An 18887-nucleotide genomic window follows, 5' to 3' on the forward strand; every position below is an offset into this window, starting at 1 on the left:
CAAGCAGCATACTTCAACAATGGCTGAAAAATAAATGCAGAAAAGCTACACACTCTAATTCCCAGTTGTCACCTCTGTTTGATTGAGCCTTGACTGAAGTTTTCCTGGCAAAATAGGCATTCCTTCAGTCTTAGACCATTTGCTAGAACAGCCTTGAGAAAGCTTCTCCTGTTTCTGTAAGCAGGTGCTTCTTAAACTTGGCAACCTTAAGTGTGGACTTCAACACCCAGAATTCCCCAGCCAGCATGCTGGCTGGGGAATTCTGGGAGTTGAAGTCCACACTTCTTAAGGTTGCCAAGTTTGACAAACACTGCTGTAAGCAGTGCTTTCAGAGACATCACTATAAAAGAAAATGTGTTCTACCCTTTTACTCCCATAGATGTTTTTATGTCCTCTGTGAATTAAATGATCCACAATACTTGTGAAGCATGGTCACAGGATATCCCTTTTTCTGTAATATCACCAGAATATACCGAGATTCTTAAAAGCTGTAGCACAAATCATATTGCAACTACCCAGATCTCTCATCCCTGGCCCAATTTAGCTTTAAGGTTTACTGTCTCTTCTTCTTAAAATACATCCTAGTAATTTGGAAGATCATAAAATAAGCAGGGTTTGACATTTTTAGAGATAGCTTAAGTGGCCTCAGCTGTCTTTAGTTTCAGACTTACAGCATTAAAGAAAACTATTCTCAAGCAGTTTTGATTGATTTGGCCCTGTTAAAAGACTAAGGCCAAATCAATGCAACTACATGCCAGTTTGACTTACAAAGTAAAAACTGACTTGCAAGGAACTCAGAGATGACCACTAGATGCTGCCATCTAGTGGTCATCTGGATTTTTGCAGCCCAGATACAGTAACCCTAGCATTTCCAATGACATGACACATTCCTGAAGATTCTTGGGCCTCCATTCTGTCTTTCGTAGCATGGAAAAACATCAGGAAAGCAGGCTGATCCTGCACACACAGATCTTACTATATTCATTAGAACTGAATATACTGTATATGAAAACATGTATTCAAGGTTGTGAAAAGGAAAGAATGGATCAAACTACCACGTAAGTGTATTTGATCAGATCAGGATGGGGAGAATCATGAGCCTGTATCTACTGACCTGTACTAGAAATCTTAAAGTCTTCTCCTCCAACTTTATGAACAAAACATGAAAGGTCCATCTGCTTGCATCAGCTGAAAAAAAAATGTGCAAACCAATTATTTCCACACTGGTTCCCATTTTATTCATTGCTTGCTTACAGCCTGAACTGCCAAAGGCTGTATTTAGAGATGATGTGCCCAAGTAATATTTAATTGAGAAGTCCCACTGAATTCAATATAGCTTGTCGTAGTAGTGTGGACAGTTACCTTAGAGCAGGGTTTCTCAACCAGGGTTCCGTGGCACCCTAGGGTTCCACTAGAGGTCACTAGATGTTCCATGGGAGATCATGATTTATTTAAAAAATTATTTCAAATTCAGGAAACTTCATTTAAAGAGTTAAGCTTCATTCTTTATTTTTAATTTAAGAACATTGTTAATGCATATATACAGGCCTACACAAGACAAATATAGTAATTTTGTAACTTCTGGCCTATATATGGGGTGGGAGGGGGGATAGCCATTCATGGAGGTGGTTGGCACCATGATGGTGCCAACAGTAATATCTTGATTTGCCATCTTGTATTTATATTTGTATTTTTATATTTATTTATATATATATATATGTATGTATTTGTATTTGTATGTATATTGTATCTTTTTAGTGATATGTCATTTTTATTATTTGTAAACTGCCCAGAGTTGTATACAAGTTGGGCGGTGGAGAAATTTGATAAAATAAATAAATAAAATAAATATTTGGGCCTGAATGTGCAGGGTTCCCCAAGGCCTGCAAAATATTTCAAGGGTTCTCCAGGGTCAAAAAATTGAGAAAGGTTGCCTTAGAATAAAGACCATTAAGACAGATTTTGTAATCTTCACAGAATTATGCTTCCTGCATCCAGCCCTATAGCAGGGACAGATACATGCTTACCTACAGCATTTTATCTGTCTTATGTTACTATATTTTATTGCAGCTGATCGCCAATTTTTGATATGGTCAATTCACTAATCAATAAAGTTATATTATTATTACACGCTTACCTACAGGAGAAAGTTCCACTACATTTGACAGGATTTACTCTCAATAGGTATGCATCAATTGAAACCCAATTATCCTTATTGCACTGTAGTCTTTAAAAACAGTATTTATTAGGTAATGCACCCTGCTTTACGTCTGTAATTAAATACCGCAAATTAAACAAGTCTTGCACAATTTATGTCTAGAGAGCAACTATGTCAAACAATGGATACCCTAGGTAGTTAAATATTAAATGCTCTACAATTAAGTCCATTTGGGGGGGGGAACATTGTCATGATGTTTCTGGCGTTGAAGGAGCAGGGCGAGCAGACAATCTCTCCGAATGTTTAACCATCAACACGATCCCCGCGCTCTGCCTTTTACACGACCTTTACTTTAGAAACTTTCCTAAACTTTTAAGGCACTCCTGATACAATACATAACTTGCTCAAAACACATTCGCCCATCTAACCCGCCAGCAGCTCAGAGGCTGAAAAAGCAAAGGCTGCTTCGGTGCAAACCGTGCCCTCGTTATTTTTTGAAAGGCGGACACCTTTCTCAACACACACCTAGCCCTACACCCACAAAACCTGACCACGTGACGCCCCCTTCCTTCGCCCTGCGCGTGTGTCTTAATAAGTCTGAGCGGCTACGGCAATTCAATTGGCCCAAAAGTTCCTCGCATGTAGCAAGAGGGGTAAATGAAGCGGCAGAGGGCCTGTGGATGCTGGGCGCTGATTGGAGAGCACGGCTTGCGCGGAGTTGTAAGGCGAAAGGAGATTGGCGGAGGCGCGGGCGCATGTGTCTGGCTCCCCGTCTTTGTATATACAGACTCGCTCGCCGAGCTCTTTAACAATGGGCGAAGGGAGCTGCTCCGCCGGACGGGGCTAGTAGCGCGAAAGCTCCCGAGGGATGCCGTGGCTGCCCGGCCGCCTTTAACAGAGATGTCCGGGGCGATGCTGGAAGCGGCTCTCCCGTCCCGGCGGCTGTAGAGCAGAAGCGGAGCTGCGAACTCCGGTAAACTCGACGGCGGCTGGAGCGGCGCTGGGGAAAGCGGGAGCAGCGCCTGTCCGGGGCAGCCCCGGACGGGGAAGCGTGTCAAGCCCTTTGTTGTGGCGGCCTCGCTTCAGCCCGGGCTCCCTTCTCCGCCGGGAGAAGCTGGAAGTTCTTGCGGGACGGGAGAAGGGCGGGATGGCTCCGCTTGGCTGTCGCGGCGGCGCTCCTTCGCCGGGTCGATCTGGGTGCCCCTGTCAGGAGCCGCCCCCTCTCCGTTCAAGCGCAGCTGGCCCCGTGCTCCCACTTGGGAAGAGCCCGGGGACTCCGAATCAGCCGGGCTGTGCTGTCCCCGGGGAGGATCTTCGGGTGATCGGGGCCGCGTCCCCAACCAGCGCCCCCGGCCCTGCCTCCGTCCCCACGCCCGATGCCCGCCTTCTCCCCTGCCGCCTGCTGAAGGTGCAAGGAGGGGAATCAGCTGGGCGCCCCCCGGCTGGCCTCCCTCCCTCGAGCGGTGAGGTCTGGGACTCCGGCTGGGGCGGGAGGAATTCCTGCTGGCTTCTCCCGTCGCTGCCGCTTGCCTGGGAGTTGGGGAGGCGTCCCCCGGGCGATGAGCTGCTGTTCAGAACCAGCGCGGCTTCCCTTTCTGCTCCGCAGGCTCCCCGCTCCTGATCCCCGGCCGCCTCATCCCATCCCATGGAGCTGGAGGGGCAGTGGTGGAAAGGACAGCTGGCTGCCGACATCCACCAAGCACTTCGCTACAAAGTAAGTCGGCCGGATCGCCTTGCGCCCCTGCTTCGCTTTAACGCCCGACCCCGATCCTCTGAGTCCGCGGCCGGGCGGAGGAGGCAGATAGGCGCGCGGGGCTCAAGTTTTGCTTGGCGGATGCCCCCGCCTGCCTTCCCCCGCCGAAGTGGCCAAGGCGGGTGGCAGCAGCTCTTTCCGTCTGTTGTCTGTATCAGCTGGGGAAAGAATGGCCGGCTCTTCGCCTTTCTAGTCTCCCAGCTCTTGAATACATCCTGTCTGCCTCCTTCTGAGTCAAATAATTAGTCTTTGCGTGCGCAGGCCGGGGAAGGGAGGCAGAAGCTCCAGATTCGAGCCGGTGGGTTTCCTTATTCTTCCACAGGACTTGCATCTGGAGCTTCCTCCAGGCCCTGGAAGTGATCCTACTGAAATTTCCCAGGGCTTCAGGGAGTTGTGATTGCTGCGGCATTGTTGATCTGGCCAGACATCACCCTCAAGTTAATAGATCTTCTCACTCAGAAGCCAATCCCACTGATATGTAGCTCTGTCGGTGTAATATAGGGCAATTCTGCCTACTTCCCTTCTCTCTTATAATCCAGTCCTTCTCCCTCCGCTCAAGAGTTTGTTCAGGGTGGCATAATAAAGTAAAATGGTCCTTCTAAGGTATATGCTTGTCACTGGAAGTCGGATGGTATGTAAATGTAATAACTTATTATTGTTGTTATTATTGAATCTGCTTGCTTTTCCAACACCTGTGGAATTAAAAGAGGATAGGTCAGATTTAAAGAGTTCATTCAAGCCTTTCTGCTTTCACCTGATCTTTTTTTAAATTTAAGGGCAGTTTCAGATGCAACTTCTAGTCAATGAGTAGCCCATCTGGGGGTTTGTGAGAAAAGGTAGCTTATTTCCAAATCCTGCTAAGTACTTCTGCTGCATCCCCTGTTTGTCTATTGGAAATGCTTCTCTCCCACATGACTCTAAGTGGCTTACAGAATAACACAATGCATTACAATAAATCAAAATTTATCAGAATGCTATAATGCTGTGTTTCTCAGCCTTGGCAACTTTAAGATGTGTGGACTTCAACTCCCAGAATTCTGGAAGTTGAAGTCCACACATCTTAAAGTTGCCAAGGTTGAGAAACACTGCTATAATAATACTGCCAATGCAAGTTCAAGATAGTCATAATAATACTAGCACCATAAAAGCACAACCTAACATAAACACATATGTCGAGGGACTTCTTTATTTGAGACATTTGGTCAGGCTGGAAAAATTTCTAGTCGGTATCCCTGAAGTTTTCTAGGCTGATTGACAGCCCCAGACTGGGTTGTTGAACATAGTTTCCCAGGGCCACAGCTTAGCAACCTAAAAAACAATGAAAATTTAATAGATGCTGGGTTACAGGAACAACTGTCAGAGAGGCAGTTGAAGGGAGATCAGCAGCTGATTGCCGCTTTGCATCTTAGTTGGAAATTGCTGGTCTTATTTAGGTCTCTCTCCCTGCAGGCAGATTGCAGTTAACATGCAGAGCTGGATTTGAAGGATCTGTTGAAATAATATTTATTGCTTTGCAGATGTCTGCAGCAGTGGTCAGGTTTTTCCCAGCACTGAAGTGTTATGGAACTTTTGCCTACTGTTTTCATTTATAAAATACTGGGGTTGAGAGCAGACATTGAACCAAGTAATAATAGTTCATTTATGTCTTACTATGTTGCATGGATTCAAGCAATTATGGTTTATTCAATGAACCATGGTTAAGGTGATGTAGAGTGATGTGTTTACCAGGCCTGGGAGCAGTCATTTTTGTCTTGTCTCTATAAATGTGTGATTATCAGTTTCTGGAGAGACTTTGGGGCTTTTTAAAAAGGCCCTTGATGGATATTCACCAGGTGGAGCTTCTTGTCTTTATGTTGTACTGATAAAGAAAGCTGCATTAGTTAGGTTTTTGCTTTTAACATAAATCTTTCTAGAGCAGGCATGGCAGAACCACTGGGTATAACATACTGATTCAGTTCTGTTACTTGTGTAAATGCTTGAATCCTCTGTTAATTCTTTGATATGTGGTTGCCTCTGATCATTAATATGCTGCAGTAATTATCCCTCTAGAAGACTGTTTTCATTCATGTGTGATTTAAGTTCCCATCAAGAAAGGAAATGTGTTCAACTTTCACTTTGACTATAACCCTGTTTAACCCAGCATGAAATCTTCCCAAACTCAGTAGATGTAAATTGTCAGTATACCTAAGCCTGTAACCTTTGAAGTCTTTATAGTCTCTTTATTTAAGATCACATTCTCAAAATCTGGGACTTAGTGCTAATCTATAACATGGTTTTTGTTTGGTGATGTTTAATGTGTTAGCTCGGAAATTGTGGCTTGTAAACCATTATTTATGACTTACCATTGTGTAAAGACCATGTTGGTGTTCCCAGTAAGCCATGACTTATCAAACCATGATTTAACTTACTGTGTGAAGGCAGTTAATAGAAAACCCAACATTTTGCACTTAACCCACTCCACCACCTTGCCTGTGTTTGTATTACCAACCTAACTACCCACCATGTTGTGCAATCCCAGTCCATGTGGTGGCTTTAAGGTTCAGAAAATCTAGTTAATTCCATTACAAATCAAATCATCATACAGAAACATATCCATAGACAGTGGAAATGTCAGTCCTGTTTAAATTAAACCAATGTATGTTCCTGAAACTTTTTAGCACAAATTGTGACCTGTTCATAAGTATTTACCTTTGTGCCTTCCCATCAGTTTGGAAGACTTTGTTGATCTTACCCTACCTCAGTCAGAAGCCTGTAAATAACTTGATGTACAATTCTGACCTGAGAAATTTAGTCCACAATTGTATATTGCTCTTTGTTAAATCAATAGCATTATTTGAACATAGTATGTTTCTGATTTCTTTAACTATAAAATTATCTTTTCTTCATTGGAAGTTTCTTATCCCGTGTTATTTTTTTTCTTCAGATCCATGATATTGGTGTCTTGTTGACTGTTCTGAATCAGAGCAGTTATTTATTTCAGTTGATTGAATAAACTGTAATTGCCGGTGTTCGCACAAAATATTAAGCCATATGGTTTGCAAACTACAGTGGTTGGGTTTGGTATGCTTAGCAAATCGAAAAGCCAGGCTTGCTTTTCAAAATAATTTTGCCTAAACCATGATGGCCACAAGTGGATATCAGGTGATTCCCAATGAAGTGGAGTTACAAGGCGTTTCCATTAGGCTTCATTCATGGAATTATACCAGGAGTCCAGACAATGTTATCCTGTTTTGGAACTCTGCCTTGTTGCTCATCATTTCTTCTCTCTTTCTTCATAGTAGAACAACAACAAAAATACGTTAAGATAAAAGACACAGAATGGCTCAGTAATATCTTACTATTGGTGACACTAAGAGCTAAATATGTGGAAGGGAATAACCTCCCTGTGGCATATTGCAATTGTAGCAGCGTCCATCTTTTTGGTTTCTGCAGCTTTCTAGATTAATGATCCACTGACATATGATGCCTGATGGCATCAGTTGCTAGTAGTCCCAATATACTTCCAGTCTAACAGATTTAGATGCCTCTGAAGCATGAATTGCCTCCAAGCCAAGCAACATTGAAAGACGGTTCACTGTTTCATTTACTGCTACTGTGATTCATGTTAAACTGCTCCATCCTGTTTTCCAACTGTAAAGTGGAACTTAAGTGCATAACTTTTTTCATTGCAGAGAAATAGTGTGAATGAATATAATAGTAGAAAAGCCCTGTAGGAGACTGTCTAACAATGTAGAATAGACTAGAAAAGCCTGCCCTTTCTATACCTAATAGATTGCTTATGTTCTGGATTATTAATAGAAGATGTAAATTGATTTATACCCAAGCACTACAATAAAGAATAAAAGTGAACTCTAAGATTGTTTGTGGTGGTGGTGATGGAGGAGCAGGAATTGCTCACCATGCCAACTTTTTCCAGTGTTAATATATTAAGCCACAGTGTGATTTCTTTGGTTTTGAGTTAGTGCAATGGGTGAGCTCAGCCACTGCAATTTGTAAATGGATTTCTTGTTAGCGTTCTCTGTGAAGCTGACTGTTACAATTTATTCAACCAAACATGACTTGGTGCAATGGGTGAATTTAGGATTGTGATGGAAAATTAGGTATCAGAATTAACCCACCTCTTTTTCTTCAGTAACAATCTTTTGTTTCCTCTTAGCTCTGATTGGCTTTGGGGAGGGGGGATGGGAGGTATCAATATTGTGCCTGTCTTCCACATTTTGAAGGAATTGCTCCTTTTTTCCTTTTGAGAATCTTTTTAAAAAATTGGAAAATCTAACCATAATTCTCAAAATATTGACCGTCAGTATTTTGTGCTATAATAACTTGAAATAGGTTATTAGCAGTGGGTTTGCATCGTACAATCTAACAGGTTTAGCACTGATAGAAAAAATGATGAATATGCTTATTCGAGCAAAAATAAATCCTTATGAGACACACCAAAGACAACTTATGATTGTCAGCCCCACTAGGTAGAACAAACCAGAAAATCAACTCCACAACAAAACTAGACTATACTTTATTGAGCTAGGCTATAATAACGTTACCTTGCAAGTCTGATTGTGCTTTAACACCCTTCCTTCTTATACCCCAGTGAATCAGAGTTGTTTGCTTGGCCTGCTTTTGAATATTATCTTGCTTCCCAGGACTTAAAGAATATTTCAGTCCTCTTTGCCTGGGTAATGATTCTTCCGTATTTCTGTCAAGATCACCTCCCTTTCTCTCTACAACTATTGGCAATTGATTACTCAGTATTTCAAATATAGCAAAGTAAATACCTAACGTTATCTTCTTCAGATCAATTGTATGCTTTATTCAAGGAACCTCCCCCCCAACACACTTGACCAGTTTTCCCTTTGGGTTAGAATGTCTTGGTTCAGACCATTTCTAATTATTCAGTGCAGTTTCACATTTCAACATGTTAGCATTTTGCTGCAGCTTGGCCTCCTGCCATGGAACTGAGATATGTAGATGATACGGTTACTATGCACTTAGCATCTCTGTCTCCTTCTCCCCGCAAGATGGAAGTGCCGATGCTGACAACAACCATTTCTGTTGCCTACCCCACATGGCTTCCTGTCTTAGTTATTGCCAGTGTAGTAATAACAATAGTTAAGAGAAACTCGAGTATCCTTGAGCAGCAGTAACAGCTATGCCCAAAGATGAGTGTCAGAGTTCGTATCTTGCTGCAATTCCTTTCAACTGTTGTGTAGTTTTAATGTCTGTGTTGCACTTGTTGGTATTTTTAAAGGAGGGATTCAACTGTAAATCCTGGGGATCTGAACTCTAAAACTCTTCTGTATTCTTTTTAGAATATTAGGGAGATTAAACAATGAATCCTTGGGACCTCAATTCTAAAATGATTTTAAATATATTGGGCTTGGGGGATCCAGTAGTAGTGTAGAGGCTGTTCAATGGTTATGCTGAATGCTGTGAATGTTTTTTGTAACTTTCCTGCTGAATACGTTTTATGGGTTTTAACGTGGTTTTATATGTTTTGTTTGTTTCTTATTTGTATTGTGTTGTTTTTGTTGAAGTTTTTAATGGATGTGAGCCACCCAGAATCACTTCTGTGAGATGGGTGACTATACAAATTGAATGAATCAATCAATATTTGGATGTAATTATTCTCAATGCAAGTTCCTATATAGCGGTGGCTGCCTTCTCCTCCTCCTCCTCCTCCTTATTCTTCTTCTTCACGCTCCACCCTATTATTCTCTACTTAGGAGCTGAAGCTACCCTCTTATAAAGGCCAGTCTCCCCAGTTAAATCTGAGAAGATATTTTGCAGACTTGATTGCCATTGTGAGCAATCGCTTCCGACTCTGTCCTGCTGCCCGACATCTTGCAGTTTACCTCCTGGACCTCTTTATGGACCGTTATGACATCTCCATTCAACAGCTACATGTGGTGGCTCTTTCCTGCTTGCTTTTGGCGAGTAAGTTCAAAGCAACAGGCTCAACAGGTAGAAATTACTTACCCAAACTAGAAACCAAAAGGTTTATTTCCTAACATGTTGGGAATTAGATACTAAACCAGCCATCCTGAGACCCATCTCGGATCCCATAAACCCAAGTTGTTTGTTTGCTAAGCTGCAGTGATTTCTGAAGAAAATTGATTCTATAACGTTGGGGGCAGAGTGTATTTTATACCAGACAAAATATTTGCAGAGTGTATATTATACCAGACAAAATTTGTTCTTAATATGTTTTGCAAATAAAATGTGATGCTGCCCAAACTCAGAACATCTTGTCTTTCACACATGATGGTATCTTCTATTCTTTAGATCCATTGTAATAACCTTATTATGATATTTTGTAACGGTTACCATATCCCTGATTTCAAAGTTTAAGGTGTTCATTTCTCAAACCTACTATATGGCCTGCAACCATACAGAAAGCTGCAGTATATTGAAGGATTGCACAGAATGTAAAAAAAAGCTAAGCTAAGGGTGCAACATGTAACTCAGGGGTCACATGCAGCCCACACCAGCATTTCTTTTGTGGCCCTCAAAATGATTGGGACCAAAAGTGAAGGACACTCTTTGTCCTTTTGAATGCCAGAGGTTTAAGGTGATAAAGTTCAGGTACCCATTTCAGCTCTTAAAACTCCTGAAACAAAATGGGGCCTGCCATCACCAGCTTTTGGAATGCAACCCTAGATGCCACAGTAAGCTGGAGTGACCTAGGCAGTGATGGAAATTGCACCCCACTGTAGCAGGTTTGCACATTGTGCTAAAGTAGATTTGCTTTGTTTTGGCTTAGCATGTTTATTGTGCTTTGCAGATCATGCCTTGCAGCTTAGCATAATGTATGAACTCAGCCAATTGTAGGTAGTCAACAGACCAAGGTTAATTAAGCCATGCCTTAGCTTAATAGGTAGGTCCAGTCAATTAGCACTATTCCAGTGTCATTCTTCTTACATTCTGCATCTGTGTTGTATGCCAAACTGCCTGTATCAAACATTAGACTAATTAATTTCACAATATGCCCAATGGCCCTTGTAAACAGAGTTCTCAAAAATTCATACCTGCCCCAAATCTGAAATCTCTTTTGTTTTAGGCTTGAAAATGTGGAGATCAAAACCATTTTTTCCACTATGTCATTTAGCCTAAGTAAAAGAGGAATTGCTTTCCACTTCATGAGTAGCTCTGACAAACAGAGTCCAATCATTTAAAGATTCTAGCTGCCAAGCCTTGAATGAGAAAGTGATTTGAAATGTTGCCGCCAATCTGGCACCATGGATCTGTTGTTAGAGATGATAAGAGTTTATTAGTGTGAAATGCATCCAGCTGTGCTGCCACCTCTGCAGTAATGCACTTTTTGCCAAAAGCAATGATACTTGATGGCTAATTAGTCGCTGGGTCTTTTTAGAGAGACGACTCTCCCTTTACAAAGTATAGCAATAGGTTTTTTTTTAAATCATTTCTTGTGTTCTAACAATATTCTACCCATTTTGTTTCACTCAAGGCAAATTTGAAGAAAAGGAGGACAGTGTGCCTAAGTTAGAACAGCTGAACAGCTTGGGTTGCATGACGAACATGAGCCTGGTTCTCACGAAGCAGAATTTGCTGCACATGGAGCTGCTGTTGCTAGAAACCTTTCAGTGGAACCTGTGCCTCCCCACAGCGGCTCACTTCATAGACTACTATCTCTCAATATCTGTTCACGAATCAGACCTCCATGATGGGTGGCCAATGATTTGCTTGGAGAAGACCAAGCTGTACATGGCAAAATATGCTGACTACTTTCTAGAAGTATCCCTGCAAGGTGCATTTTTATGGCTTTGTTCAAACTCCCCATGGTTACTTAGCTGCACGGGGGTTCCTGTGCTTGATGTAACTGTAATCCTCTGTCTCTCCAGATCATGCATTTTTAAATTATGCCCCTTCGTTAGTGGCTGCTGCGTGTGTGGCGTCTTCAAGAATTATCTTGCGTCTTTCTCCAACTTGGCCAGTGCGACTCCATCGCCTTACAGCTTATTCCTGGGATTTTCTGTTGCCGTGTATTGAACGACTATTGGTGTAAGTGTTCATAATGGTTTTTCTCACTTAATCATGTAGTGTGTACTTTAATGAAGTGCAATCTGATGGCTGGGAGTAACATTCTATGTGCAGCCAGTGCTATTGAGCTTCCAAATTGGAAAACAATGACAGGGTCCTGATTCTGTTCCATTTCAATCTTGAATGTATACATTATGCCTACATCCTACATCTAGCAGTTACTCTGCATTTCTCTCTTTAATCCAGGGATTTCTATATATAATTTTTGTTAAACCTTTTAAAAAAGAAGGTAAATACTAATGCGAACTAATATAAAGTAAAAAAGAAAAGAGAAAATGAAAGCAAAGAGAAAGAAAAAAGTGCAAGGAAAGAAAAGAGATTAAAGAAAAATAGAAAGGAAAGAAAGGAAAAAAGATATAAAGCAATGGCTTCCAATATTCTTGAAAAGCAGTTATAAGTTCAATTATATTTTAGCCTCTCTTTCTAAAGTTAGATCATGGCTCTCTTCTTTCTATAATCTATCCTGTCTAATCATCAAAGCCATAAATCACAAGTTCTTTTTTTTTATTTTTATGCAAAAAGTCCATAAGGGGTTTCCAGTCACCAATAAGTATAGATAGTGTCTTTTTTCTAATGGGAGAAGTTAGTTTATCCATCTCACCAAGACCTGTCAATTTCACCAACCATTCCTCCATAGTAGGTAGTGTTGAATTCTTTAATCCAGGGATTTCTGCAGGGATTAAAGGGCAGCTTTAAAGGGACGCGGTGGCGCTGCGGGTTAAACCGCTGAGCTGTCGATCGGAAGGTCGGCGGTTTGAAACCGCGTGGCGGGGTGAGCTCCCGTTGCTCGTCCCAGCTCCTGCTCACCTAGCAGTTCGAAAACATGCAAATGTGAGTAGATCAATAGGTACCGCTTCGGCGGGAAGGTAACGGCGTTCCGAGTCGTCATGCTGGCCACATGACCCGGAAGTGTCTATGACAACGCCGGCTCCAAGGCTTAGAAACGGAGATGAGCACCACCCCCTAGAGTCGGATTCGACTGGACTTTACGTCAAGGGAAACCTTTACCTTTACTTAATCCAGGGATTTCTGCAGGTATGCTCAAGACAACTGCCCCTACTGGGTGATCACCCATAAAAAATGGTCAGAGCTTCAATTGCATTGTTGGGGCTGCCATTTTGACTTTGTTTTTTTTAACCATACCCAGCAGACACTGCTGCTTTAGTCCCAAATTAAAACCAACTTCTTGTGTAATGTATTTACCCATAGGAAAATGAATTGTTTTAACAGATCACAATTATCTGTGATGGGAGTCCTCTTACAGTTGGGGACAAAAATAAAAGATGCTGCTGAAAACAAAGAAATGAGCAAGAAGTCCAGGCACCTGCCTGAGCTGGTAGCTGCCAAGTATGGAAGTCTTTGAAGATCAGCTCTTACTTAGGAATGACTGTTTACCTGATAAATTTAACAGTTTTGTAGGACCTAAACAGTGTACTTCCTTTTTTTCCCTCAGGGTTGTGTTATTTCTTCTCCTTGTTTGATCTCCACCCAGGTTTATTTCCTCCGTTCTCTTTCATTCCTGGTGCTGCTACCACATCTCCACCCTGATTTTTTCCCCTTTTTCTCTTTTGCCAATTCTGTAGAAGACAGGAATGTGAGGCTGTGTATTTGTATGTTTTGGTGTGTGGGAGAGAACGGTTGATACAGAGAGATAAGGTTTAATTGTAAATTTAAGTTATTTCATAGGCAATTAAGTAATTCACTTAATTTTTGTGTCCGCGCCTTCCTTGTTTCTTGAGCGTGGCTACTGACAAGAGCACAGGCATACATGAGTATGTAGCTGTGTCAGATGCACACACTTATTGGCAGGGAAGTGTGGAAATCTCCAGGACTGGGTTCAGCTAGGGTTAGCAATCATAAATTGACAGAATGGGGAAACTGAAGGATTTTTGTCTGCATTCATCATGTTTTTCTATTTTCTTTAACTGGGGTGGGGTGTGTTTCTTAAAGTTCAGGTCATCCTGGGTAAATATCATGGCTTGATTGAGTTAAGATAACTGAGCATTTTGGGTTTCCAGAGATGGAGCCAACAGGAAAATGTTAACTCTACCTCTTCTAGCTAAAAACCAGGGCTTAAGATGTCTTTCTCTCCTATAGAAGAAACTCTCTCCCTTCAGCCATATTCTCTGCCTTCCAGGAAGAACTGCTGACTACATTTTGAGGGCCAAGGGGTAGGGGGGAAGGAAAGAGAATGAAGCAATGTCCAAAAGCACTATTAGCAAGGGCTATGTGGCAGATCCAAAAGCCAACAGAGGTTGGTGGGTTTTCCCCTTGCTTCTTCTGTTAACTGGCCAGCAGGCAGGCCAAGGCCAAACAGGAAAGCAGCAGCAACCAGAAGTGATCAGATGGAGGAATAGGTGAGTGGTGGCACCAGCAGTATGGCAGGACAAGAACACTTCCCCCCCATACCCCCTTGTAATGGAAAAGACATCAGGCAGGGCCAACAGCAGTGACCCTGCAGCAATTGGATCCAACCCAGAGGCTGGAAAAGGCAGCATGGCAGAATCCAGCCTTCCCAGGCTATAACAAGAACAAGGGTGCAAGGTCTCCCTCTACTCTAGTGTTTCTCAACCTTGGCATCTTGAAGATGTGTGGACTTCAACTCCCAGAATTCCCCAGCCAGCATGTGCCACTTCTCACTTCTACTTTGCTACTTTCCTACATAGGAGTCAGGTATATCCCTTTCCTGTTGGCTGTATCTTCAGTGACTAAGAATGAAAGTTGGACTTACTGTGAAGTACCTCTTTGGCCACCAGAAGATGTACCCAACATTCCCTCCGTACTTAGGAGAGAAAGAAGCAGGGGTGTCTGCAGATGGGGCCAAAAGGTTTGAGATGGCAGTCTCCATGGTGAAACCACACATAAAAAATGAGCAGAGCTTCAGCTGCACCACCCTGGCCACCATCTTGACTTTTTTTTTTTACTGTACTTTGCGGACATCTCTGGGAAGAAGGTTAAGAGAAAGGAAGCAGCCAAGGATCAAAAAACTGTCTTATGCTGAATGTTACACGATCTTCTATTCCCTTGTACTTTTGCCAGTGACAAGTGTTTGTTGTTACAGCGATGTAGTCAGTAAAGAAGGAGTTGAACCACACTCCACTGAAGTCAATGCTTGTGGCTGAAGGGAGGGTTTACTCTACCAGGCAACAGGAAATCTTAAGACCTGCTTTCTAGCTAGAAGAGGTGCAGTTGATCTTTCCTCTTAGGTCCATCTACCACCTCCCAGACAGGTGCTTCATGGTAAGTTCCAGCTACTGTTCCAAATTACGTTACTGTAAGAAGATTGGCATTAGAATTTTGTTTGAACAGTGTATCAGCCATTTTTTCTTTGACTTTTGGATCAAGCTAGTTTCTTTTAACTCTCTATGAAACCATATTATTTCTGGTGGTTACAGTAAATAAACTTTCAATGTGTCTTATTTTAGAGATCTAAATAAAATATTTCTGAAAAGGTTCATTTTAAAACAGCATATGCAATTGTTTTACAAGCATGCAAATTTTTCATCTAAGATGTTAATGCTGATACTATTATATCGTGTTCTGGCTATCAAAACTAGGGCCAGGATCCAATGCTGATGGTCTATTTGCTGTACATAGTGGTATATATGTTTTCCTAGATCTTCCTTGTAGCAGGAATGCTTACGTTCAATCAGGATGAAATACTGGCCCATTCCCATCAAGCATGAATGAAAAAACATAATCCTCTGCTTGTACATGGGCTTGGATGAACTGTAGATTTCAGCCTTTGTAGTAAAACAGAAAATAATCATTTTAATTTTATATTCTAGAGCCCATGATAATGATGTAAAAGAAGCCAACAAGCAAAAAGGACAACATAGCTCTCAAGCTGCCCATAACACTTTATTTCAAACAACGAGTCAACCCCCACAACAGCACATACCCCATTATATTCAAGCGCATCAGACTCCTCTACCATATCTTCAAACAGCCCCACAACAGAACTGTCAGCCAATTATGTCAAACAGTCATACCTCAGCCTACCCAATGCAGACTTGCCCAGTTGGTTTACAAGGTGGTGTTCAGGCTCGAGGTCATATACAGTCTTCTGGAATGTCACTAGCAGTCCCCATAGAGGTGAAGCCATGTTTAAATGTCTCCTATAATCGAACCTATCAGATTGCTGGACGTTACCCTTGTATTACTCCATGCTTTGAGAGGTGACGACTACAGTAGAACTCTATGTGTTACCAGTGTTAAATAAATAATAGAGGCCAATTTTTGGTCCTCCTAACACATGGGAAATGGCTGAAAGGGAACACCATTTTTTTCTCTCAAAGGTAGTTCAGTTGCAGAAACTGCAAATACAAGAACATACCTACTAGCAGTATGTTATAATGGAGAAAGATGGAAAAAATTCTTCTGACACACAGTAGTTCTACATGCTCAGCTTAAAATATACTCTTAAAACTGTGTTGAGAGATACCTGTCCTGACTTCAAGTTTGTTTTCCTGCGAAGATGAAAGATTCTATGTGAGTTTGAAGACACTGCTGCTTCTACTTAGCTCTGTGCAGTATTGAGTAAGATACTAAACCATTAAAGTCCACTAAGTGCCATTGCTTTCCAGAAAATGGAGAGGCAAGTGGGAGAAGAGAACCTCTTCACCTAATGAGCAGCTCAGTTCTTTAGACATGCCCATGGATGAGAACTTGTATTTCAATGGCCTTGGATTGACGTTCTTCAATCTTCTATTTCATGTATTCTTGTCTTCATTGAAACTATGTAGAGATAAATTATCCTACCAACTCAGGGAATAATCAAAAGCTACTGTGATACAGGATAGGTATCATTTAAATAGTTATCTTAGGTTCTGTTCCTCAGGGTAATTGTAGTAATAAATACCAAAGGGAGTTTAGATGCTCATCTAAGTACTCCCTTCACCTAAATGTGCTTTACAATGAGACAGAGAAGAATAGGCATGTTATATTTACATGAAGCCAGTACTGTACCATAACCAATGGATTATTGTTTGCAGTTTATCCTACTTTATGCAACTATTTGTGTCCAAAAAGTTCTGTTTCTTTTTTCATTGTATCGATTCCTGGCTTCAAGGTTCAGTTGAAATGCTTGCAAGAAATAAAGCCTTATTTATGATGGCCACAGAGCAGATGAGAAATGGAAGTTCTAAGACTCTTCCAGGACAACTGTATTTCTATTTCCTCTGCCACATCAGCTGCAATTCAGGTATTTTTATAGTGTGAGCTAAGCAGTCACAATAAGGGTGCTACCTATGACCATCAGAAGTGTCTTTTTAAGTTCTTTCATTCTGTCCTTACCCAAAGCAGAATTACTTGAGTAAATAGGCAGTAAAGAATTCGGAGCATCTTCTCACTACCATTCAATATTAAGGAACAAATAATTTGATGTACTTATATCCAGTGGTCTGTGATTCAAGTTTTAAGAGATGCTGAGAATGGAGGTGATAAGAGAACCTGAAGATAGACATTAATAATACAGACCTTCCCCAGTGAAAAAGGGACCATCCTAAATAGTTCTCATTTAAAGGAAAATAGCCTTAAAATGGCTCTCCTAGAGCTGACTGTTCTATGAGAAAATATTCTTTAATTTGGAGGAGAGGCTATCCTCTGTGGTGGTAATTATTTTATGCCATAATATATTTTGTGCATGTCTCCTTATAAAAATGGGGAATTTTGAGAGAAAGAAGTAAAGCATTCTGAAAACATGCATTTTATGTGCTGGGGAATGCCATGCTACTTCTTTCCGAAGCCTATTTTATTGTTACTGTCTTTCCCTTTACATGTCTAAGAGGGGAAAAATTGATGAGCTAACAGAATTGAGTGTCTGAGGTGTCTTCTTACATGATGTGATTTCTCATGATTTCATTTTATGTGGGGATGAAGGACTGCAAAATACTTCAGAAAAGGAATTATACTTGTTTCAGCTTGCAATACTATTCATAAAACTCTCCATACTTTAACTACCTCAATAATACTTTGAATGTACAATTTTGTGGAGATCCACAACTTGAAATAATAGCACATTGTTTCTAAAATTCTTACGTTGCCTTCAGGTTCATCCTCCACATGTGAGACAGCAGAGCAGACACCTAATACATCTGAAAATTATCTTTCAGGCCTTTACACTCAAACATTAGCTAATAATTAACACTGGAATTGTGGCGGGAGAGGTAATTTGTATAGTTAAGCCAGCAAAGCTCACAGAAAACAGAGTATCTTATTTAAGGTATTTAAGTCATTAGACTTCCGTGCTAAAAATGGATCCACTACATGTTACTAGATTTGTGGTTCACTACTTATTTAATTTATTACTTAGCCTTTTGAGTTTGATGTTATAGATTGATATTGGCAATCGAATATGCACTGTGCAACATTTCTTATTACTTTCTTGTAAGTATTTGGTCAACCTTCACTGAATCCACACACTACTGAAGTTCCTGCTGCAGGAATTAAAATGTGTGTCATGATGAAAGAAATACACGTTGAGAAAGAAAAAAACAGGTGAGTGCCATGCACTCTTTTTAAAAATAAAATTAGTTTTGCGTAACTTGTGTGTGTGCTTGAATAAAGTTACATTCATAATTATAGTGATATTGCAATGCATTCCAGGTTTATTTTCGACTATAATCACACAACAGACATGAAAGGAAACAGGAAGGGTGTTCTTTTTAATTATCTATCAAAAAGCCTGAACTCTTGTACTTCCTCACTAATCTTCCTTGTCTGGAAAAGACACAAAGTGAAAGCAATAGAAAATGATCATAACTATGAATGATACTGAATCCACATATACTTTCTGCTAGAATACTCTTGAAAGAACAACCTTATTGAAAAATTGCTTAGTTGTATTTTAATTCTACCAGGCAATGCTATTTGCACTACTGCATGCAAGAAAATGCAGTTACAGAAAACCCCATTCCT

General features: G+C 41.1%; 1 protein-coding gene across 2 annotated transcripts; it reads left to right on the plus strand.

Annotated features, from left to right (window-relative positions):
* The first annotated feature begins 3008 nt into the window (after positions 1 to 3008).
* Positions 3009 to 18553, plus strand: CCNJ (cyclin J). 2 transcript variants are annotated; one of them, XM_063307373.1, is made up of 6 exons: positions 3009 to 3131; positions 3765 to 3872; positions 9635 to 9845; positions 11377 to 11676; positions 11771 to 11930; positions 15758 to 18553. In XM_063307373.1, the coding sequence occupies exons 2-6, from the start codon at positions 3804 to 3806 to the stop codon at positions 16149 to 16151; spliced, it is 1134 nt and encodes a 377-aa protein (XP_063163443.1). In that variant the 5' UTR covers positions 3009 to 3131; positions 3765 to 3803; the 3' UTR covers positions 16152 to 18553. The 2 variants fall into 2 exon arrangements, with proteins under 2 accessions (XP_063163443.1, XP_063163442.1); XM_063307372.1 differs by lacking the exon at positions 3009 to 3131 and having other exon boundaries at positions 3673 to 3872.
* The last annotated feature ends 334 nt before the right edge of the window (positions 18554 to 18887 follow it).

The sequence above is a fragment of the Candoia aspera genome, chromosome 6, assembly GCF_035149785.1.
Source record: "Candoia aspera isolate rCanAsp1 chromosome 6, rCanAsp1.hap2, whole genome shotgun sequence".
In the NCBI taxonomy this organism is placed as follows: Eukaryota; Metazoa; Chordata; class Lepidosauria; order Squamata; family Boidae; genus Candoia; species Candoia aspera.